At 38.6% G+C, this 25,905-nt stretch overlaps 1 protein-coding gene across 1 annotated transcript in view; it reads right to left on the reverse strand.

Annotated features, from left to right (window-relative positions):
* Nucleotides 1-25,905, reverse strand: part of LOC150085326 (uncharacterized) — a 178,906-nt gene that overhangs the window by 14,144 nt on the left and 138,857 nt on the right. Inside the window, exons 8-9 of the mRNA XM_090374527.1 lie at nucleotides 20,257-20,386; nucleotides 5,256-5,416 (exon numbers count right to left, since the gene is read on the reverse strand). Of these exons, the coding sequence (XP_090230653.1) occupies nucleotides 5,256-5,416; nucleotides 20,257-20,386 (291 nt within the window). The remainder of the gene's footprint in view (nucleotides 1-5,255; nucleotides 5,417-20,256; nucleotides 20,387-25,905) is intronic.

Below are 25,905 nucleotides of genomic sequence, written 5' to 3' on the forward strand. Positions count from 1 at the left end.
ACAAATTCCAGGGAAAAATATGAGTTCTAAGGCAAGTGGGATCTTCAGAAATTTTGAAAAAAAAATTGCAATTTTTTTGTTGATTGATAGATTCAGTTTGCATGCTGTAATGATATGGAAACAATTTCTGCACCCGCAGAATATTAAAGTAACCAGAAATAGGGAAGTGCCCAGATACAAAGGGAGATGTCAGTTATAAAGGTGGAAGCTGCTAGAATTGGCAAAACAGCAAGTCAAGAAGTTAATTTCCTTTATAAAGGCCTCCGTAGCCGAGTGGTCAGGAGCGGGAGTGCAGTGGCACACGTTCTTTGAGTAGATCAGGGTTCAAGCCCTTGACTGCTAAATACAGTCGATCTGCCAACCCGCACTGGACCAGCGTGGTAGATTATGGTCCATTTCCCTCAGCATGAATTGTTGAGGAGGCTTCCATCCTGCAGTGAGTTGATAATGGCTGCAATTTACTTTTTTTTTTTTTTTTTTTATGAGGAACATCAATAACATGTAAATTTAGCGCTGTCAGATAATCATATAATAGAGGGAACATATACCTAAAATTAGGGAGAAGAAAGTTGAAATCATGGATAATATATTGAATTCTCCCACCTTCAGATGAATTCACATTCATCTGAAGGTGGAGGAGGAATATATACATTAATTACATTGAAAAAAAATAGCCCAGATAAGCATTCAATGAGGACTGCTTCATGAGAAGTATTTTTTTTTTTTAATCATGATTAATATGCCACCACCTTTCCATTTTCTCCTGTTGGCACAATTATTGGTGAAAAACAAATTTTTAAATTTTTCATTAAAAAATTGCCTCTAAGAAGTAAATTTCTTTTATTATAATTATTTTGTAATATGTAACTATCATTTGGGCATTTTTATTGCATTTCACCGTAATAAAATTTAATTATAATGAATATATTCTTTGCTTGCTCACCCAAATTTGTTATATTGACATTTCACTGTTCCTTGGTAATAAAAATAGCATATAATGCTGCATCATGTGGTATAACAGCCACATGGCTGCCAACTTTGAACTTTTGAAAAGCTGGAGATTAGATAGTTGCAGGCAGGAGGAAAACAAAAGTTTTTTTTTTTTTTTTTAACTCAAAACAGGCAAAACATAGGAGGAAAACAGGATTTTTTTTGAAAACGGAGGCATTTTTTGAAGTCCAGACTGCACCAGAAACTACATTTGTCTGATTTGTTTTGCATTTTATATTAAAATACATTCATAGGATTGTTTACAGAACTGTATAATATGCTTTTAAACATTAGCTCACCTAACATTTTTCTGTCAGTGGATTTCTATTTAATTTGTCTGTTTTATGTCAATGTCAACTAACTAATTAACAATGACAACTTTGGGGGTAATTGTGCAGTTAATTATGAAGTTCGCTCAGCAGTGCAGATGGGCTGCCAGGGCAGGTCATGGAGCCTTGTCAATGATATATAGGAATTTTGCTAGCAGGGACTGGGAGGCGATTATCCCGTTATACAAGGCAATGGTCAGGCCACACCTAGAGTTCTGTGTACAGGTCTGGAGGCCTCATTTTAGGAAAGATGTAGAGTTGCTAGAACGAGTACAAAGAAGGGCAACAAGATTGGTGAGGGGAACAAAGAGGTGCTCTTACCAAGAAAGGCTTAAGTTCTGCAAATTGCAGCACCTGGAGAGTAGGCACCTGCGAGGTGATCTGATTGAGGTGTATAAGGCCTTGAATGGGCTGAGCCAGCTGAATGCTGATGGGATTCTTCATCTTGCTCAGACTAAGAACCTGAGGGGACACAGTTTCAAAGTGAGGAAAGATAGTTGTAGAATAGCTGTGCGGAAATTTGCCTTTAGCCAGCGGGTAGTTGATTGGTGGAACAGGCTTCCATCTTTTGTTGTGGAAGCTAATAGCCTAAATAAATTTAAGACTGAGCTGGACAGGCATTTGGAACGAATGGAGGGGTGAAATGGGAGGGATTTTTTTTTTTTTTTTTTGCTGATGCTGCATAAGCTTGCTTTCTTGCATCGTATGCCTCTACTAATGCTAATGCTAATAATGATTATGATTACTTCAAAAAAGATACTTCAGCAGAGCTTGCATCTTTTCAGGAATGTTGAGTCAATGTTTTGTTTATAACAATGGCACTGAACTTGGCTACCCAAAACTGCACCAGAAAGTTTTGAATTCAGTTTTTTTTTTTAATCTCCCACCTGGTTGAATATTCTCTGACACTGAGCATTACTATAAGGAATTAGAAATGCCAAGAATGATTTGGGATAACTTGCTATATTTCATGCTTCCTTGTCACTTGACAATATCCTGACTAAGGATCACTGTACATCAATTCTTCCTTCTTTCATGATAGTTTCTGTAAGTTTTTGCACTGAAATTAACAGAACCTATCTGGAAAATAGCTATTTCTTTTACCTTCAATGATAATGAGAAGTATTGGAAACTTTTTTTTTTTTTTTTTGTTGAGAAATTTTGTTCAAAAAATTTGTTTTTCCAAATAGTGTTGCTCGATGGTGAATTGATTCTACAGATATGATTTCATTTAAGTTAGAGTTAATAATACTTAGCTTCACATTTCTAATAACACAGCTGGGAAATTTGCTTCTATGAATTCTGAGCTAGCAGACTTTTGACTGCTACAATGAAAGATATTTTGGTTTTAGAAATTCATGATAGAAAGTCAGCTGGCCACCTAACTAAGTCAGCAATTTATCAAATTTAAGCTTCTGCTATAGTGCATTAAATATCTGAAGTTGTAAAACTTCATTGGATTGTATCAGCATACAAATTACCCTGATAGTATACCATGTATACTTGCATGTGTGTGTGTGTGTGTGTGTGTGTGTGTGTGTGTGTGTGTGTGTGTGTGTGTGTGTGTGTGTGCACGATGAAAATGAAAACCTTAGAATAAAGGTGTGTTTTTTGATTTTTTAAATGCCTAACTGAAAAATTACAGCAAATTGTTACTTGTTTACTATGGTCACATGCTTCAATGAAATTAAGAAAAAATTCTGATACCAACTATAGTAGGACATGAGATGAGGGTCAAACTGAGTCAAAAAGACGGATTCTCCATTATAAATCTGGAACATCTGCAGATATGCAGCAAGCACACTGATCTTAAATATTTATTAATAAAAATAACTATTCGTGTTTTGAGCAACTCAGTTGTTTGTAGGTTAGTGTAACTGCCACTTTGTTTGGCATGATTACAGGTTCAATTTGTTTTGCATACCTTAAAGGAATAGATAAATATGGACATAATTACAAGTAATACTTATGATACATCAATAACAAGTTTATTTCAATTCAAAATTAGTGGTTTCCCTCTGTAAATACCAATTAAGTACCAATTAAATTTAACAGGACTAATAGACACTCTAATAAATTCTTAACAGCATAGTAACATGAGTATCTATTAATTAACTAAACAGGAATAAAATGAAGAGAACTTCACTTCATGTCAAACAACAATTATAGTCATTAAAAATACATTTCAGGTATATTTTTAATGACCTTACTAGGGGGCTTTGTTCCCTGCCACTTTGCTCGCCAACCTGTAAAATGTAGAGGTATAACAGAGTAAGTCAATTCTTTTCTACGTAAAAGACACCTGTCAAAACGCACTGATGGATATCTAATCAGGAAATGACCTATGTAATTATTTACCTGTGCATTTGTAGTGATGTAATACCCTGCCCACTTGTACCACGTGACCTGCATCCCTCTTCTACCCCACCACGTGGCAGTCTCAAGGTCGAATAAATATCATTATGTAATTATTTACCTGTGTTTATATAGGTCACTTAGAAAAAGGCTTTTGCTTCAGGTTCCATAATGCACAAGGAATATTGTTGCATCCAAAAGAGTAGGATTACAATATTTAACTATAACTATAATATTTAATGTTATGGAGGCATTTGTCTTTCAATGTGATGAATGTTGGCACTCTACATTGTCAACAGCAAGTGTCTGATTCTGCCCAGTAACCCATTTAATGTTCCTTCCATTTGACAGTTCACCAACCTCGTGCATGTGCTTCACTTGTCTGGTGCATGGCTGCACCCAGCATTATTTGATGTTCCACTTTAACGTATTTGTATATTAATGTCAGCTGATGAAGAGACCCATCATCCCAATATAGTAGAGTTATGATTGTAAATAGTTTAGTTTTTTGTAATTATTTGTATAATAACATTATACTAATATACTAACATTATAACACACTGATATCTAATCAGGAAATGACCTATGTTGGTTGGCTGGTTTTTAATGGGAGTTTACTGGCACAAGGGCAACTAAGGCCAAATTGTGCCTGATAGTAATTCTGAAAATGAAATAATTTTTTTCTCTCCCCCCCCAGTCATGTGTCAGATAAGTTCATATAAATGAATTTGTTTTAAAAAATTGGCTAAGGTAAAGAAAGCCTGCATGAGAAGCATGCAAAAGTTTGATGAAAAACTGGTAAAAGTACTTTGCCGTAATGGCATTTGTATTGTTGTTCGCTCGGTAAACAGGCGGTGGGTGTTATCAGTCTGGAGTAGAAGTTGAATCCCACGGAAGCTTGAAACCCTCCCGAAGTGGAGGCAGGGTAACCTGACCTTTTTTTCTTTAGAATCACTAATTGAATTAACTAACTGAAAGTCATATTGGAAGTTCTGGCGTCGTAAAAAATGTTCGTAACGTAGTTTCACCAGTAAACGTTTTTGGAGTTTACCATGCTTCTCATGTGGGCTTCCTTTGCCTTTTTTTTTTTTTTTCTTAATAAACAATTTATCCACTAGTGATTCTAAAGAAAAAAGGTCAGGTTACCCCCTCCACTTTGGGAGGGTTTCAATCTCCCTGGGATTCAATTTCTACTCCTGACCGATAACACCCACTGTATGTTTACTGAGCTAACAACAATACAAATGCCGTTACGGCAAAGTACTTTTACAAGTGGGAAGAACCATTGAAGAACACAAGTGGGAAGAACCATTGCAGCCTACACCTGTAACATATTTTGATCTATCGTGACCTATATAATTATTTATCTGCACATGTGTAGCAACGTAATTTCCCTGCCCTCTTCTCCCACTGGCTCGAATAAGTGATGTAAATGCCTCATCCCCTTCTCCCATTGGCTCAAATAAATATCACTAGGAGGAAAAAACTTTTTTTAATGTAGAGAGAGATACTTTACTGCAGGTTTTTGTATTTACAATCAATTTCTAACAATTATTAAGCAAATGACTATGGAAAACTTACTGTTTCTTCACTCATTTCTAAAATACTATATAAATTTTCTTCCTCTGTTTTAAGCTGGCAAGACTTCTCTTGTAGTGTGTCTGAATAAATGGATGAATAAGTTGCAATATCCTTCAAAAGTTTTTCAATTTCTTCTTTGTACTTAACAGGATGCTCAATATCTGCAAAAAATAAAAATAAATATGTTTAATTATCATTAATAATTAATCATAATTAATATGATATAAATATTTCGCATAAAGATTTATGTCAAAACGTTAACATATGCAAGCACTATATGAAAGCATAAGAAGGAACAATAACCCACACCAACATTTAATGCATATTATTCTCAGTTTTAGTTTCAAAAGAAAATATTAAAATTTACATCTTATAGCCAATTATTGAATAATAAATCTAAATCTTACTAACATACCCTTATTTCTGCCATTAACTATCCCATCCTCCTTGGTAAAATCAGCAAACTTAGATAAACTTGTGATACCAACATCATTAATGAATATTTAGAAATAGTAAAGGGCCAAGAACTGAATTCTTCTGGACTCCACTCAGTACACAAAGAGTAGTGGTCATTCATAACCACTCTGTCTCCTACTCATGTTCTTCTTCTTCTTCTTCTTTGGTCCTTAGCTGGTAGCTGGGGGAGGCAGTTGGCCACGCAACCAGTATGCTGCTGTAGGTGCCGCAGGGTTTCGGACTTGCTCTGTGATGTTCTTCCATACCTTACGATCCATGGCTTCAGTCCCGGCCTGGTTAAGGTCGAGACATCGGCTCTTCAAGTCATCTTCCACTTGCTTGGCCCACGTTTTCCTAGGCGCGGTCCGTTGGATGCTCCATTGGGTGGGTCGTTGTCTCCAAAGGAGTGTGGATGGTATTTTGTTCGTGCCCATTCTACATACGTGGCCAAACCATCTGAGCCTTCGCTTCTGGATTTGGTCGGCAATGGTTGGTTGCTGTTGGCATCTGGCGCGGATGGTATCATTAGTGATGCGGTCGCGAAGAGAGACGCCCAAGATCCGCCGCAGGCATCACATTTGGAACACCTCAAGCCTGTTCAAATCTAACTTGAGACAAATCCATGTTTCCGATCCGTAAAGAAGAATGGGCAGGATCAAAGTCCGGAAGAGTCGGATTTTAGTCTTTGTGGAAATGTTGGCCCTCTTCCACAGACACCATTTGAGCGAGGCGAACGCAGTGGCTGCCTGTCCAATTCCGCTGTGGACCCCCATGGCGGAAGCAACTCTCCTCCCCCGGACCAGCGACCCAAGGCATTTAAAGTCCTGCACCCGCTCGACCTGGACGCCTTCGAGATAGATGGTGGCTTGCGACCCATCTGTTGTCAGGGCCTTTGTCCCACCAGCATTGATCTTCAAACCGTATGGCCGGGCAATGCAGGCAATGTCGTAGAGGATGTCCGTGGCTTCAGCGTCGTTACCGGCAAGGATAGCACTATCATCAGCAAACATCAGGTCAGTCACACAGTGATCCCTGTCATATTGTATGCCCTGTCTGTCTCTGAATGCTTGCCTCATAATGGCGCCGACCATGATGTTGAAAAGCAACGGGGAGGCCACATCCCCTTGGCGGACTCCAGTTTGGATGGTAAATTCCTCAGATAAATCGCCCCGGACGCGCACCCAGCCGGCCAAACCGCTGCATGCAGTCCGGAGGAGCGTGATGACCCCTCGAGGCACATGCCCCCACCTCCAGTAGTCTCCATAAGGCAGGCCGGTGGACACAGTCGAAAGCAGACTTAAAGTCAATGAAAACAATGACGGTTCGCTGTCCACACCGGATCCTCTCCTCCATCAGCTGACGAATGGCAAAGACCCGACCACAGCATCCCCGCCCTGGTCTAAATCCTGCCTGTTCTTCTTGACTGGTTTGCTCGCGATGTTTTTGCAGTCCCGACTGGATGATCCCCACAAAAACCCCTCTGACGATGGAAAGGAGGCCGATGCCATGGCAGTTCCTGCAGTCCCGGCCATCACCCCTCCCGTGGATCGGTACGATAATGGCTTTCCTCCATGTTAACGGAATTTGTTCAGTGCACCAGATGGTTTTGAGGAGTGAGTGCAGTCGGCGAAGCAATACATCTCCCCCGGCTCTGATCGCCTCTGTGGTGACCTGGTCCACTCCTGGTGCCCTGCCATTCTTCAGGGACCGCATGGCTGCTTTCACTTCTACTGTAGGCTCAACATCGACCATGGAGACCTCAGGGGGGTCGATCGAGAGTGCTGTTGCTGGCAGTCCCTGAGGTGGGTCGTGATTATACAAAGCCTTGAAGAATTCACTCCACCGCCGCAGGCGCCCGGATAGTGATCGCACGAAGGCCCCACCAGCACTCCCGATGTTGTCACCAGTCAACTTGGTCCCTCCACTCAGACATCCGAGGGCGCGGCAGAGAGCGCGGCACTCGTCCCTGGACGCCGCCACTCCAAGATCGTCTGCCACCCGGTTCCAGCATGCCTCTCCTTCTACTGTCATTCCCTGTCGGACGTCTCAGTTTAGCTGCCGGTACCGTTCAAAGTCGACCAACTTTGCCTGTCCCCGTTTGTCCACGAGGCCGAGGCACTCGTCTGATATCCATGGTTGCGTTCGATGTCAGGCAGGTGGACATAGGGGCTTGGCACATTCCAGGATGGCATCAGAGATCTGCTTTTCTTCTTCATTTATATCCTCGGGCACGGCCAGCATCTCGAAGCGGTTGGATAGGGCGATCTGATATGCCTGTTTGTTGGCAGCATTCATTAGCTGCCTCCAGTCCAGCCTGGCTGACCGAGATGATCTTTTTGCATGCCGTAATTTGAGCTGCACCTTAGCCCGGATGAGGTAGTGATCAGATCCGCAATCAGGTCCCCTCATGGCACGAACGTCCATGAGTGATGAGCGAAATCTGGCATTGATCAAAATGTAGTCCAGGATTGCCGAGTCCTTGCCAGATGGATTTCGCCATGTAAGTTGATGTTTTTGAGGGTGCTGGAAATGGCTGTTTCCAATGATCAGGTTGTCAGATGCGGCAAAGGACAACAAACGTAAGCCGTTGTCATTGATCCTCCCATGGCCAAACCCGCCCATTGCCGCCTCCCAACCAGACCCGTCCACGCCAATATGGGCACTAAAGTCCCCCGCGAGGATGACCACCCGTCTGCGGAATTGAATCCAGCGTATGTTGGAGCTGGTTGTAGAAGTCATTCTTGGTCAGGTCCAGGCTAGTCTCAGTTGGCGCATAGGCGGAGACAATATGGGTCCCGATGGTGCCCCTGACAGCAAGGACCACCAGGCGGTCCGACATTGGCTGGAAAGCGATCACACCACTGGTGGCCTGAGCATCGACCATAAAGCTCACTCCTGCTTCTCGTTTCTCACCACCAGAGTAGAATAGCATAACCGCTTCGTTAGGTGCCGGTGGCTGGATGATCATCGTTCCAGACCCGGTGAGCCTTAATTCGGATAACGCCGCGATTGACATCTTGCACCCAAGTAGCTCTCGGGCAATGATTTCCTTTTGTCCAACGTGGTGCCCCGTTCGAACATTCCATTCGCCAATGTTAATTGTCCTTTTCGGCGTAGTAAGCCCATTGCCGCGGCCAGTGATCCACTCCACACCAGCACCCTGGGTCCCCAGTGCTGGCGCATCGGCCACCCCGGATGCAGTAACATTGTTATAACAGCTTGTTCTGTGGCCAGTGGTCCACTTCACACCAGTACCCTGGGTCCCCAGTGCTGGCGCATCGGCTACCCCGGATGCGGTAACATTGTTGTAAGAGCTTGTTCCGAATTTCATGCGGTTTCTTGCCTAGTTTCCCCGGTTTCCCGGTTCTGGTCATTTCGGCAGGATGACCACCCTCCTCCTTTCGCAGCCAGGCTTGGGACCGTCCATGGCGGAGTTCCTACTCATGTTATTCTGTCTTCATGTCAGACTGTATAAAAATATTTACTGAAATTTAAGTAACTGATGTCAGTTATTCTTTCTATTCAATTCTTTACTGACAACTCTAGAATAGCTAATTAGATGACAGACATGATTTGACCCATGTCAAAATCACAGCATGACAAAGCCATACTGTGATTCCCTTATAATTCCAGATGATCCTGTTCAGATGATCTTATATTGTATCCTTACCTAATGCTTCTACAATACAGATGGGTATGGATGTATGCTTCATGAAACAACAGGTGACACTGATCACAGTTTGCTGTGCTAGGATTGGAACATCACTTGCTGGTATTTTCATTTGGTCAGTTCTAGTGATAGTGAGAATTCAGAAATAGTACAGTGATGCATATTTTAAGAACAAAGTAGTGCCTATTAAATTCATTATTTATTAATATAATTAATGTCTACCTTGTTATATAATAATATAATTAATGCCTGTTCACCTTCATTAAAGGATATGCTGAAAATGGTGCCATCTTATTCTCCAGAGGGTGTATGAAGCTATGATGAACTTCATACACCCTCTGAAAAGACTATGGCCCTCACACTGCAGCTGTTTTCTGTATAATTAGCCATTCCACCTTTTAAATGTTCTCTCAGTTCGAGGATTCCTTCTGTATATTCTATGCCTTAAATAACCTCGCAAGGAAACATCACAGTGAGTGATGTCTGGAGAACAAGGTAGTGTGGTCCATAATCCATGACTTGTTATTTTTTACTGAACACATTTCTCAATGTCTTCACTGGGTGATGTAAAGCATGTACAACAGCAGAATCCTGTTGAAAACATTTGTAGAACTTAAGAAAAAATGGTTATAATATTAAACTCTTCTACCTCTCCAAGAACACAGGTCTGATAATACTCCATGCACTCAAAGCACACCAAATACCCACTTTTATATTGTGGAGAGCAACAGCATAAAGAAAATGTGGATTTTATAAGTTCCAATACTTGTTACTTTGGTCATTAACTTGTCCATTAAGATAAAACCATGCCTCATCCAAAAGAAAAGTCAATTCTAAGTCAATTTCTCCATCATAGACTGATTGAAAAAAAAAGAAAAAAAAAAAAAAAACAATTTCCATTTGCAATAAGTGACTCTGGACTCCACTCAATGGGGGAACTTCTGATAGAAATGACTGCACAACTGTTGTTTTGCAGGACCACATTTTAAGCATTTTGTTGATGTTCATGAAGCAGTACTCTTCAACACTCCTATATAACAACCATAAAAACCAATTGTCACAAAGTATGACAATTGGTTTTTATAGTTGTTAAACAGTATAAAGAAATTTCGTGGGAACTCAGAATTTCTAATTTTGTTAATGCTTTTGCTTAAGATCAGCAAACTATCTAACTGAAAAGAACTTAAGATCTGACTGAAAAGACCTTTTAAGAAATCATTCTGTCTTCAAGAGGTTGAAGGACACATCTTTATTTCAATTAACCAAAGGAAAAACAAAAATGCCAACATAATCTAATACATAAATCCTCTACTGATATTGGCTCTCCTGTTTTTCTTTCCCCAAGCATAAACAAAGGTGCTCTTAACAATTCATTGCAAAAAATTACACAAACACCAATGACTACTAGTGGAGATCCTGAAACTCTTTAAGTTATCCCATATCACAGAGCATGTTGTTGCTGTTGTTCGGTTTAACAACACAAGGGCTACTAAGGCCAAATTGTGTCTGTTCATTGTTAATTGACAAAAAGCGTATTATTAGAGAGGTTAAATTATATGCTTTTGTACAAACCAATATGTTTTAGATATAATAAAAGTTCTTCAATATTTGCTTCATTTCCTAAGATGCGAGATAAATCAGGTGAGATATTCAATGTAGAGAGTGACTGAAAAATGTTTGACCGGATGGTTGAATGTAAGGGACAATCAACCAGAAAATGACGGACTGTAAGATGAATCTGACATGATGAGCACTGTGGTGGGTTTTCTCCCAATAATAGGAAGAGATAAGTATGGTGAGTGTATCCAATTCTGAGTCTTGCCAGTACCACTTCCTCTCGTCTGTTTCGTCAGAAGCCAGACAGCCATAGCTTTGGATCCTCTTTTATCTGGTAAAAGTTTAATGTTGGTGTCACTTTTCCAGGTCTGTGACCATTTATCATAGCATGCTTTGCATATGACAGACTTAAAATCAGAGAAAGGAACCTGAGGATGTTGTGAGAGAGAAGGTTGAGGATGTTTAGCGGCAAAGTCAGCACTTTCATTTCCCGGAACGCCTGAATGGCCACGGATCCAACAAAAAACTGATTGACTGATTGGACACACTGCAAGTGAATAGCTGGGAATGAATCTGTTTCAATGTAAGATGAGAAAAGGAGAAATTCTTCCTTATGGCAGAGACAGCACTAAGAGAATCTGTGTAAATTACAGCAGATGAGATGGAAAGCTCAATAATCTACTAAGTGGCATATAATTCAGCTGTGAAGACACTGCAAGCAAGCGAAAGTGTGGCTGAACTTGTACATAAAAGGAAAAACTGCCACAGCATAGTAGTATGAGCTGAATGTAACCGTTTGATATTGCAGGGAAGTGTAATATTTTTCCCCCACTGGAGGAAGTGTGTATCTTGAGAGACAGACACATATGTCCAAGGAGCAACAGGTGTAGTTGTGTCTTGGAAAATTTAATTTAAATTGACATTCCAAGTCTGAACAAGCTCTTTGATCCTGAGAGAGGCAGGTCTATTTTCATTTGGCTTGCTCTCATAGAAGGCTTCCCAACGAGTATTATAGAGATACTCCCAACTTGGGCGCGATGGTAGACTCTGGATCTTAGCAGCGTAGTGAAGCAGTAGTGTTTTTCTTCGCAAGTGTAACGGGGATCGTGCACTTCAATATATAGACTTCGGATCAGAGAAGTCCTGAAAGCTCCCAACGCTCCTCAGAGCACTGTGATGGATCATATTTAGTCGTTTTAAACTCTGCCAGTGCTCCTGGCAGAGTCATACACTGGACAACCATAATCTAGTCGTGAACAGATTAAACTTCTATGAAGATGCAGCAAAGTACAACGATCAGTTCCCCATGACATAGATGAGACCGAATGAAGTATATTCAAATGCTTTAAACAAGAAGTTCTCAAATAAGTGATGTGTGCTTGGAAATTCAGTTTGCAGTCTAATAGTAGTCCAAGAAATTTAACGGTATTAACAATTGGGATTGGAGTATTGTTTATTTGTAGTTCAGGTTCGGGATGGAGAGCTCACTTCTTGAAAAAGTGAGTGACAGTGCATTTCTTTTCTGATAGTCGGTAACCATTCCGTGAAGTCCAGGATTCTATTTTGGTTATGGCAAGCTGGAGCTGCCGTTCGATGGTATTTATACTTTGAGACTGAGAGGAAATGGTAAGGTCATCTGCATACATATAAGTTTGAACGGTTTTTGGGACATCTCATGTCATACTGCTCACTCGGATTGAAAACAGTGTTGGACTAAGTATTGATCCCCGTGGGACTCCCTCTTCTTGAATGTGAGATGTAGAGAGTACGTTTTTGTATTGGACTTAAAAGACCGCAATTGCAGGAAATTTTCAATTATTTCCGGCAAATGACCCCTAAGCCCCAGATGGTAAAGGTCCCTAATAATACCATGACACCATGTAGTATCAAATGCCTTTTCAAGATCTAAATTGACCATGACTAGATGTTGTTTCATGACAATGGCATTGCGGATATGAGACTCGGTTTTAATGAGCACATCTAGGGTTGATCTATTTTTCTGAAAGCCATACTGGTGATCTGGAAGGAGATTCTCTGATTCCAGGATGTAAGTGTGCCTAGTAAGAACCATTATTTCGAAAATTTTTCCAATGCAGTTCGTAAGAGTTATTGTTATTTTGGTTTTTAGGAGCATTAGCAACTAAGGCCATATTGCTCCGGGATATGCGGTGGTCATTCCCCGATCTTTCCGCATCCTCCGTATTTGGTGGTCACGGGCTCGAACCCCTGTCTAATCAAGAAGCGTGTGCTATGCACTGCTGCTCCTTCCCACCTGGCTACGGAGGTGCCTGCAGTTCGTAAGAGATATTGGCCTGTAGTTTCCAACACAGGAAGAATTTTTTCCTGGTTCTGGTAAGGCGATAATGAACAAATAGCACCATGAAGATGGATAGGCATTTTCAGAGAAGATCCGACTATAAAAAATTAATAGGGTTTTCAAGTCTTCTCCAAGTAAATACCTTAGCATAATGTAATGAACTCCACATGGACCTGCAGCACTATTGGAAGATCTGTTTGATGATTCTTGAAGTTCTGTTAACGTAAATGGTTGGTTGTATGGGAATGAGAGGCACATGAAGAAGTTGATTTTATACCGTTCTGCACCTGCTTTGATGTTCTGGAAGGTGGATGGCAGAAGCTGAGATTTTCGCAAATGATTCTGCTAATGCATTTGCAACTTCTTCGGGAGTAGAAATATCTTTCCCTTTCCAATGAAGTATCAGAGAGGGCAGCCAAGCAAATTTGCCATTTAATGGCTGTATTCTTTTCCAGATGACCCGTGTATCCGTGTCTTTGGTAATGGTGGAGGCAAAAGCAATCCGTGAATCCCGTTTCACTTTCCGCCTAACTTGTCTATCTTTTGCTTTTAGTCCTTTAAAAGCAATTAGGTTACTAGTGGTGGGATACTTGCAGAAATTATTCCAAGCACAGTTTTTTCCCTGTTTGGCAATTAAACAATCTGTATTCCACCAGTGATTTCTGTGTTTTCGATATGGCGTGGATTTTGGAATGAAGGCCTTAACTGCAGTCAGAATCTGATTCTGATTGGTTATGTAAGTGTTTACATCATCAATATGTTGTCTTTGAGAATAAAATCTGTCTAAGCGTATTTGGGCAGAATAGCCACCCAGTTTGCCTTTTTAAACTGTCAAGTGGATCGTTGATCGGGATTTGAAGTTACCCCTGTTTGTAGCGAGCAAATAATTGGAAAGTGATCACTGTTAAAGGGATCGGTTAATACCGACCATGTCATGATTGGAAATATGGATGGTGAACAAATTGACAAGTCTATTGCAGAAGCAGATCCGGTTGCTAAGTGGATTGTAGGTAGGAGATCCAGAATTTAATAAATTAAGATCATTATTATGCATGAATTCCTCCATCAATTTGCCTCTTCTATCCATTGTGGCAGATCCCCACAATGGATGGTGTTCATTAAAGTCACCAAAAAGACAAATTGGAGTTGTGCAATGAGGTTGTCAAGTTCTGAAAGCAGAAGTGGTGCAGATGGCGGAATATAAATGGAAACAATGATAAATGATGTACCAACTGCAACACGAGCTGCCACAGCTTCTAGGGTAGTTCTCAATTGGATCAGCCTGGATGGTATGTTAGCATTAACAAGAATAGCAACTCCTCCACGTGCAGGTGATTCTGAGTTCCTATCTCGTCTGTAAATGGTATAACGTGAAAATTTTGCAAAACTTGGGGTGACAAGAATGTTTCCTGTAAGCATACACCTATAGGATTAAATCTCTTAAGTCATCAGAATGACTGCTTAGTCCTCTGCAATTCCAATGTATGATCTTATGCATTATTTAGGTTTACCTGAGGATGATTGATTCATCTTACTGTTTTTTGTACGTGGGACATTTTTTCTGGTCCTTTTTTGAGAATGTGGGGTGTCCAGTATCCATGGTGTCATCTGCATGGAGTTCTAGAATGGGCTCCTCATTATCTAGCAGCTCATCTACATCCATACTTTTGGAGGGAGATACTGATTTTTTTTTGAGACTGATCCAGATTTTAATTGTTCTTTTTCAACTGGGACCGATGGGATATGAATAGGAATGCTGATTGGAGTATTTGTGGCTTCGCTAGTTCTTTTTTGGAGGATTATCTTTATTTGAGGTTGAAAGTGTAGATTTGAGACAGTTCGCTACAGAGGTGTTAGGTGGAACTGATACACCTGTTTGAGCTGCAGTAGAAACAAAGTTCTGAGTGCGAACTGCATAGGAACGACTAATAGGTATAGTCAACATAACTTGTCTACGTGCCTCAGGAAAGATGACTTTATTTTCTATTTTGTATTTTTGAATTTTCTTTCCTGTAATCCATAGCTCACATGTTTTGGAAAAAGCTGGGTGGCTTCCTTTGCAGTTTGGACAAACAGGGGTTTTGACAGAGCAATCCTCTTGAGTGTGATCTTTAGAGCAGCAGATGGGACATATGGCCTCACCTCTACATGCCTACTGCGAATGCCCATATTTCTGGCATTTGAAGCAGCAAATGGGATTTGGAATACATGGTCTAATATGACAATTCAAATAGCCAGCTTTAATTGAGGATGGTAAGTCTGGCGTACTGAATGTTAAAATGATGGATCTCATTGGAGTGAGATTTCCATCTTTTTTAGTCATAATCCGTTTCACATTTGTAACTTTTCGACTATTCAGTTCTTGAAGTAGCTCTTCTTCGGAGACTGTAATTAGGTCCCACTCACTGATCACACCCTTTGATGAATTTAAGGTTCTGTATGGAGTAACTGATACTGTGACCCCACAAAATGATATTGTGTTTAAGAGCCACTCAGAATGTTTTGCGGTGGCTGTTTCAATGAGGAGATCTCCAGATTGTAGTCTTTTCACCATTTTTGGTGATCCAGTAATTGATTCCAAATTATCACCCACTATTACTGATAATAATGGGTGATAATTTGCCCACAGGGTGGGAGGATAAAGAATGAATCACCAAGAAATTTGGTAATTCATCATGGCATTGAGCTTCCTTTCTAAGCCTTTTGGGCTGGTTGGTGTCATGGTCGTTGTCAGGAATTTCTGACCCTGAGCTTGATGGCTCTAAAGGTGGATAACTGCCCATATCCATGTTAGCTCCTTTTGGCCCTGGGGTTTATTTTTACTCCCCAGGTTACTGGCCCCGCCACAGGGAGGCAGGAGCAGTGCCGCTTGTGGCCAAGCATATAGGTTAGAACAGTTAGTAAGACAAATTAAATTAAAGAAAAGGGTTCTTTCCTTCTTCTGGGCTCTTTTCTTAGTGCTTTTAAGAAAGTAGAGCTACTTCACGGAAAAGTTTAATAAGCAAGGGAGAAAACAAAAGAGAACCTAGTAGCTTAGAGAAAAACACTCTTCAATCGCATGAGAATCGCTTGGCCACGGAAACGCTTGGCACCCAGGGCCTCACAGAGCACGGTACAGATCATATGGTAAAGTGAACTCTAGCATAGTAAGGAGTTACTTTATTCAAAAATTTATTTACTATAAGTTAAATAAAGCAGGATATGCAGAAAGCCAGTTAAACAAATTCAATCGGGAGGTAAAAAAAGAAAAAGAAAAGTCAGACAAAAGACAATGTAATATGTTTACAATGCAGTTATTAAGCCTATTTTAACCCACGGAGTTGATAACTATGTAAAGAAAAAAAATAATTGATCAAGAATCAGAATCTTCAGAAATGAGTTTTAAGAAAGGTAAATGTAACTAACAGGTGAAAGGACTGGCATGACTATATTCATCATCAGCCATTTTCAATCCACTGCAGGATGAAGGCCTCTCCAGCAACTTTCCAGTTCCTTCTCTTTTGTGCAATGGCCAACCATTTACTACACACGAAATCGTGAATTTCATCTGTCCATCTCCGTTGTTGTCTACCAGGTTTAATTCTAGCTCCTCTTGGGTACCATTCTGTTATTTTCTTAGTCCATCTGTCATCATTCATCATGTCTTAGAGCTATATGTCCTGCCCAAGACCATTTTAGTTCTTTAGTTTTGATAAGAATATCCTTTACTTGAGTTTGCTGCCTCATCCATGTGTTTCTCTTCTTATCTAACAATCTGATTCCTAATATAATTCATTCCATTCTTTGCTGTATAGTTCTCAGATCTCTTCCATTCTTTTGGTGAGTGCTCAAGTTTCACTTTCATAAGTCATGGTGGGGAGTATACATTGGTTCATTATTTTACATTTCAGACAAATTGGGATATTGCTGCTCAGTATGCGACCCATCCAAAATTTATTCTTCTCTTGACTTCCAGCAATTTATCATTATTACAGTTTTATGACTTATCGCAGATAAGTATATGAATCCGCCTTTTCAATTACTGCTCCTTCAATCATTATAACCCTTTCTGTGGCATACTTGTTCATCATTACTTTTGTTTTAGCCATATTCATCTTTAGGCTGAAATCCTTACTAATTCTGCATAACTGATTAAGATTTTCCTCAAATTTTTTGGGATCATGGCTTATGATCAAAATGTCATCTGTAATATCTTAAATGGTTTAGGTACTCTCCATTCACACTGACTCCCTTCTGTGACCAGTCCAATCTTCTGAAAGCTTCCTCAAGGGCAGCAGTAAACAACTTCGGAGATATTGTGTCTCCTTGTCAAAGTCCTTTCTCAATTTTAAATTTGCTATTGTCTTTGTCTAGTTTAATAAAGGAGGTAGCGTTTTCATATATTTTTTTCAAAATCATAATATACAGGGTATCTATGCCATGTCTTTCCAGTGCTTGAAACGTTGCCTTATGCTGTATGGAGTCAAATGCCTTTTCATAATCCACAAATTCCAGGCATAATGGTGTTTTATATTCATTTCCTTTTTCCATTAGCTGTGATATTACGTGAAGGTGATTAATAGTTGAGAATCCTGTCCTAAAGCCAACTTGCTCTTTTGGCTGATTCTCACAAGTATTCTTTCTAATCTTTTAGTAATAACCCGTATGAACAACTTGTAGATGTGGGATGACAAGCTAATTGGTCTATAATTTCCAATTTCTGATTTATCTGCCTTCTTATGCAGCAAACTATTATTGCATTATTCCATTCCTTTGGCATCACACCTTTTCTAATGCATTTTGTGAAGAGTCTTGCCAGTTTCTGTGTCATGTCTCTTCCTCCCAATTTTAACAACTCTACAGTAACTTCATCTTCCCCCGGAGCTTTCTGATTCTTCATTTTCTTCAACATATGTTCTACCTCATCAGGAAGAATATCGGATATGTCGTATGTGTTACTAATTTGTGATCCATCTTCCCCACTGCTGGCATCATTTCCTCGCTCCTTGTACAATTCTCTATAGTAGTCTTCTGCTATTTTAATTATGCCTTCACTGCTATTTATAAGTAAACCATCACTATTCTTCAGTTTCAGTATCATTTGTCCTTTTGTCTTTCTGCTCATGGCTGCTGATTTAAGCCCTTTGTTTTCCCTTAATGCTTGTTCTACTTGTCTTGTGTTAAATTTCCTTATGTCCTCTCTGAGTCTCTTTCTAATGGCTTTGCATAACTCAGTATACTCAATTTTATCCTTGTCAGTGTTTATCTTGCTCTTCATTTGTCGTCTTTGGTTTATAATGACAAGTGTTCCTTGACTAATTTTTTCTTCTTTGGATTTCTTTTTACCTATAGGTTTCTTAGGCTTTATCACTTTCAGAAAGTTGTAATATTCCTCGTCAATATCTTGGTCTTGAGCAGTCTGCAGAAGCTGAAACTTCTTATTAAGTTCCAGTACATACTGCTTTTTCTCCTCTCCTATTATCTCAAACTTTTTTATTATTTACTAGTCAGTTTTTTTTCTTACATCTATATCAACTGTGCATCTTACCATTCTGTGATCACTTCCAACATTTACCTTGTTCAGGATGGTAACATCATTCACGATATATCTTCTGTTAGTGAGGATGAAGTTGATTTCATTAGTTGTTAATCCATTTGGGCTCTTCAATGTCCACTTTCTGTTCACCCATTACTTGAAAAAAGTGTTCATTACTGACAATCCTTGAGATTCAGCAAATTCCACAAGTCTTTCATTTCTTTCACCAATTCCGAAATTTCCTATAGTTTCCCTTTCTGTGCTGTTTTGTCTCTTTCTAACCTTAGCATTGAAGTCCTCCATAATGACAGTGTAGTGGGTTTTCTGCTCATCTAGAAGACTCTCAATTTGGGTGTACATTTCTTCAACCTCTTCTGCCTTCATCATCATGGCTCGATGTTGGTGCATAAATTCTTATAACCTTTAGCTTGTACCGCTTAGAAATCCTGAGTAGTAGTCTTGACGCCCTTGGTGATGTACTTTTGAATTTCAAAACGTTTTTTTTTATATCTTTATGGATCAGAAAGCCAACTCCACCTTGGCTCCTTTCACTGTTTACATTGGTATACAGCAGATTTACACTTGATAAACTTATAAGTGATTCATTTCTTCTTCTTGTTTCAGCCAAACCGATGATATTCCAATTCACATTTCTAATTCCTTCTCCAGTTCTAATATCCTATCTTCACCAATGAGTGGTCTTACTTACTACAGGCCAAGTTCAGTTTCCATGCATGGTAGCCTGGTAATATCCAAAGATTCTTAGCATCCTCTTCTTCCATTCTAATCTTCTCACTGCTATAATAGGGGAGGGAAAGCCAGTGAGGACTGAGGGCCATTTGTTTTGTTGTGCTGTCTTGTGCTGAAGGGTTTGGTCTTTTCCTCTTAACACTGACCAGGTACCTTGAAGAGAACCACTCTACACATTCATTGCCACCTAAGTGATGTAACAGGGCTTACCATCGAGAAGGTGTACATGAGTGGATTTTAGTGAAGCAGGCCAACCAGACTTCTCCTAAATCTTCTGAAATAGAAAGATATTGGGTCCATCAGTGTTTTAGACCGAGTGTCTGATATTCTGAATGAGGAAATAAGAAAAAAAATTGGGTAACCAACATACAACTAAAGTAAAGCAAATTAAAGATGGCACAAGTATATAGAGAAAATGGGAGAAGAGAGATTATAAAAACAGATATCTTGAAACAAAAATTAATCATAATAAGCTTAGAGGCAAACCAAGAGATAGATGGGTTATGAAGAGAGGGCTTACACTGGCTAAGGCTAACAACTGAAAAGAAGAGCATGAATAAAAATGGAAAATAAAAGCCTGATAAGTTCACAAATGATATGTACTATTGTAGTGCACCTACTAGGTATAACAGATTTAGATGACAATTACACTGTACATGCACAGAAAAATTACTAAATGCAAATAATTTTAATGAAAATAAGATTATATAAGGTATATAAACACAACTTTTCTTACCATTCATCTCATTAAGTGATATTGTTTCTAAATATTCTTCCAACTGTTTCAAAATTTCTGTTTGCTTCTGAAGTACTGTATTGTGTTTCTCCCCTAAACATTTTGCTCCAACAGCTAATAGTTTTTGTTCCTATTGCCAGAAATCATAAACAGAAATTTAATAATTAGATATAAATTTATATCTTCTCAGAAAATATTAACTAAGTGAACAAACAAAACAAAATATATAAAAAGATAAAATTATATAAAATAATAGCTGAATAATCATATATTTAAAGCCTCCTAAACAAGAGAAGAGCTGCAGTTAAATAATCACGTGCCTTTTATGACTGGCATAAAGGCATTCTATCAGCATTAAACTGATTAAAAAGCTTTCTTATTCAAATTTCTACCTATCCCATTTACACAAAGCAAATTAATATCAAGCAATAAAGTAAATATTTGAAAAGAGACATTTTGCAGAGTACATGTAACCCCTGCTTAGTGTGCTCCCAGCCAAAATGAATCACTATAATGCAGTTTATATTTTCAACAAGTTAGTTATGTATGCAGTGTGTTACAATTCAGGTGCATTATCAAGTAGTAATAATTCATGATTTAAAGGGGAAAAAAAAGATGAGTAAAAAGCAATGATTTTTATGTATGAACCAAACGCTTTCAGTTCTGTACATCTGCCATATTTCCATGCATTCCTCTAATCAGCACTCAGCAAAAAAACACGATATCCAGTGTACTTCAGCTAGAAAATATGGTATATGGATAGTCTATGAGATATGTATGAAAAAAAGGAAATAATAATAATTGCTGGATTTATATTGGTTGATTTCAATGAAATTTTTTGAAATGCTCAATAAATCATTCCAAACAAGCTAAATATACAATTTCATGAAAATCCATTTGCTGAGAGTAAAGTTACTACACATGGAAGGACAAAGAAATAATAATTGCTGGATTTCTATTGGCCATATTACCATGCATTTCTTTAATCAGCACTCAGCAAAAAAACACAATATCTAGTGTGCTTCAGCCAGAACATGTGATGCATGGATAGTCTATGAGAGATATATGAAAAATAAAATAATAATTGGTCTGATTTCTGAAAGCTGGAAATGCTCAATAAATCAAGCTAAATATACAATTTCATGAAAATCCATTTGCTGAGTGTCAAGTTACTGCATGTGGATGGACATGTGGACAGAGAAATAATAATTGCTGTTTTTCTATTGGCCTCATTTTAACAAAATTTGGAATGGCTCAGCAAATTTTTCTAAAGAAGCCAAATGCAAAATTTTACAAAAATCCATCCATCCATTAGCAGTTGCTTCAGTCCATCATGTTGAGTTACATGCAGATGAACAGACACATGGACATGATGAATACAATAGGCATATTATGCATATATGCTAACATACTTAAAAAATTAAAAAGCAAAATTTTCTTTGCAAAAATATTTGGAGGAGCAGCAGATGAGTGGTCCCAAGTGAATGTGATCTCACAAAGTTACACATGTACATTTGTTATGCACAGATTCACCATCACCACATCTTGTTTGCTGTCAAGTCCATGTGCTGGGAGGTTATTGTTCATGAAGTCTCAATTATTGTCAATACATAGTTTCAACATTAACATGCTCAGAGTGGCTGAAAACATATAGCCATGTGGGTAGGCACATTTTGGTAAAATTCATACATTCTGGCAGGAATTTTTTTCTTTTCTCATGTATTTAACCATGAAATGAGGGTTGGTGTGATTTTACATTAGAGCTAATTTCTATGCTAAATAAGCACTAATTACAGCCACCCCACCAGATAAGCAGTAGCACACTGTTCCCCCCCCCCACCACACTGGGTGGTAAAGACCCAAGTTCAAGACCTGTAGATGATGTGAGAAATTTTTATGAGCCTTTTTCACAATATTTCTGAGGTAGTCAGTTTCAGGCGAGGGTAGCATGGTTTTTTCCTTCCAGAATGTGGGTTTTTCATCCAGCAAACATAGCACAGAAAACATGCAGAGCAATATGGCTTTAGTTGCTGATGCTCCTACCATGTGTAATGTGTACTAATTAATAATCAGATATAATTTCTGTTAAAAATTGTAGCAACCCATCAGTGAATTGCTTTACCTGATGGCAGGCACTTAGATCAAAGTGAGAAAGCAGCCTCCTAGTGTCCACTTATTTTTTATGTGCTACAACAGTAAATATGATTGCTTGTATCTAGCATTTGGAAAGCACATTAGTGTTAAAAAAAAAAAAAATCAAACAGCTAGAACCGGAGTTATGAACAAATGATGTAACATTTTATGCTCACACCCACTAATTACTCAATCAAATCCATGTTAGTAACATTAGCATCATACTTAAGTCTGAAATATTTAGTATGAATGATGTAATGTTTTATGCACACGCCTGCTACTTACTCTACTGAATCAACATTAAATCACCATTCATGCCTTGTTTCATGAATGGTGCTCAAATTGACAAAATCATGTCAACATGTGATTTTACAACATGGAAATGACATATTCCAAAATCGCTGAACAGGAAGTGATGTCAAGAGTTCATTCCATGCAAAATCATGGTTTTTGGTCTGCCGATCAAATGGTCAAACCGGAAATTACATTAAATGACATCATTCCATAATTGGCAACTCTGATTGACACTTCTTTTGTCCCCCTGGAATTCACTATTCTGTTATGATTTTGCAACACATCATTTTTGTGTCACAAAATCGTCATTTCCAGTTTGCCAATCAAATCGAAAAATTGGAAGTGATGCCAAATGATGCCATTTCCGTGTCACAAAATCGTGACAAATTAGTTTTACTTCAATCCAAAATTTAAAAGGTGCCACCAGAGATGTTTTCACATCAAAAATTGTCATCTGCTTTTTTTGCATAATGAGAAAATATGAAAAGTTATTTAGAAACAAAATATAAAGCCCTTTTATTATTGAAAGTAATCTACAAAATTTTGTTCAATCAGCGCAGATGCCTGCATAGAAGAACAATCTTCAAAGGAAAATAAAAATAATCCCATATAATAATTCATTATTTATATAAATACAGTGATATAAAAAATGCAGAAATCTGTTAACTGCATTTTTCAACCATATTACTATGACAACTACAACTTGTTATAAAAGTTGTAGTTGTTGGAAAGTGGAGGAAAAAGCTGCTGCTTCATCTGCACTGGCAGCTTCACCTGATAATTTCACATTATGGAAACCGTGACATTTCCTGAAATTATTGAACCAGCCACTATTGGCAGTAAAGGGAGGCCTTCTTGAGGGTTTTCAGTTTTTATTTCTGAGGTCTACAAATATTACCAATGCCATTGCTTTTATTGAAAGCAAAGCTGTTCCTGATCTCTTCTTTGTTTGATCTATCCAACAGATAAAAGACGTTCCATCTCTTCTTTCTGTTTACTGCTGTAATGGCAACTTACAGCAGTAAACAGAAAGAAAAACTCTTTGAGGCACTTGGCAGTTCATATGTTGTCTCAGATTTTATGGGGGAAAAAAATCACACTCCTGACTTGGAGAAAAGTTGTAGGTGATGTTGGAAGAGCAGGAAAGAAATATTTTAAATTTAAGTAAAATAAAAGTAATTAAAAATTTTCTAATTTTTGAATTGTATATATTACCATGGGGAAAAATAGCTCTCATAATAACCACAGTTATTGAAATAGAGAAATGAAAATTGTTCTCCTTTTCAAAAGCAATATTTATTTCACTTCTATCAATAGCTATATACAAAAAGAAAGAATAGGAAATATTTTGATTGGCATATATCTTTATGGCAGTTGAATCAATCAATAAACTGTAGTACAATACAATAAAAAAAATTTAGTATTGGTAGGACAAGATTAAGGAAAACTAGAATTTTTTTGGGGTGGGAGTGATTCAGAAATTCTCTGGAGATTATGTGAGACCAACAATTCCAAAACTGTTCTGTTGCCTCACTTCATCTCATTCACAAACCAAACAAAATTATATCTTAGTATATGGTACAGTCAGTCCTCATATAACACGATAGTTGTGTTTCTAGAAACCCTCGTGCAATGCAAAATTGTGCAATATAAACAACAGGCCGTATGGGAAAAAAAGGGTTAGGTGCCGACCACCCAAGATTGGACACACATTTGTAACCAAACACAATAAATAATCGTAATAAAACACTTACACAGTTGAAAAATGTAAAATTAATAGTTAAATCATTTAAATTTAGATTCCCTTACCTTAAAAATAAATGAAGGCTTGAGGGAACTCAAAGGGCTTGAGAAAGGGTTGAAGCAGCAGAATTATGGGGAAAGTGGTGACAGGTTGTCATCATTATTGGAACTGGGAGGTGGAGGAGATGCCAATGAGGACTTTGGGCGAAATATGGTCACGCCAGAACTACAGGGCTGTGGCTCATTTTCTGTCTCTTTCTTGAGTGTTTTCATAAAAAAAACATCTAGTTTCTGTTGTTTGGCAATCTTCCTTCTTTCACAAAGCAGCTGCTTATATGGCTCCGAAGCAGATCGAATAGTATGAAGTGCTCTTCTGCTTCTTTCTGCATTATAATTGTTATCTTCTAGCCATTGCATACCTTTCTCAAATGAATTTAAAACTGAAGATAACTTTGAAGTAGAAAGCTGTTTTATGGTAGCATTCAGGCATTCAACTTTGCGTCTTCCTCATCTTCCACCTGCCCTCCAGCAACAAGTGTTGCAGTTCTTCAGTTGAAAGTTCTTCTTCATGAGACTGAAGCAACTCTTCTAAATCTTCTTCTTCCAATTCCTCAAAGCCAACCTGCTTTGCGAGGGAAACACAATGTGCTTTTAATTTAGGAAGCTCGTTTACAGGATCAAAGCCTTTAAAATCATTAATAAAATCTGGTAAAAGAGGCCGCCATGTAAGCATTCTTTTGTCACTTCGTTCCAAGCCTCCACAATTATGTAAATTGCATTCTTTATGTTGAATCGCTTCCAGGAGTCTTTAACTGTTGGTGCATTTTCATCTTCTGTTTCTGATATCGGCACCTTAAATGTGCATCTTGTATAATAGTGCATAAAAGCAGCAATTACTCCTTGGTCAAGTGGCTGAATAAGAAATGTTGTGTTAGGTGGTAAAAACGGAATTTCGATGTTTGGTGACAGTTCAAGCAAAGGTTGGAGGGTGACTTGGTGCATTGTCCAAAATAATTAAAATCTTAAAATCCAAATTTTTCTTTTTGCAGTAGCTTCGGAACACATCCTCAAACACTTCTAGTAGAAGGTCAGTGAAGATCTGCCCTGTCATCCACACTGTTCTGCTGTTCCTAAAGTAAACACCCAGGATAGTCCTTACGATCCCTTTAACGCTCATGGATTGGCTGCATGATAAACAACAACAGGCTGCAGTTTCAAGTCGCCACCTGCATTTGCTCCTAACATAATGGTCAATCTATCCTTAGCAGCCTTGAAGCCTGGAGCTCATGCTTCCTTTCTTGAGATATATGTTTGTGATGGCTGGCATTTTTTTCCAATACAGTCCAGTATCATCAAAGTTAAAAATTTGGTCCAGTGTATAGCCCTCTTCCTCAATTAGTTTTTTTCAGTATTGGCAGAAATGCCTTTGCTGCTGCTTCATCTGTACTGATAATTCACCTCATCGTCTTCATCTTCACC

Source organism: Mastigoproctus giganteus, chromosome 5, assembly GCF_048544385.1.
Source record: "Mastigoproctus giganteus isolate SK-2022 chromosome 5, ASM4854438v1, whole genome shotgun sequence".
Taxonomy (NCBI): Eukaryota; Metazoa; Arthropoda; class Arachnida; order Uropygi; family Thelyphonidae; genus Mastigoproctus; species Mastigoproctus giganteus.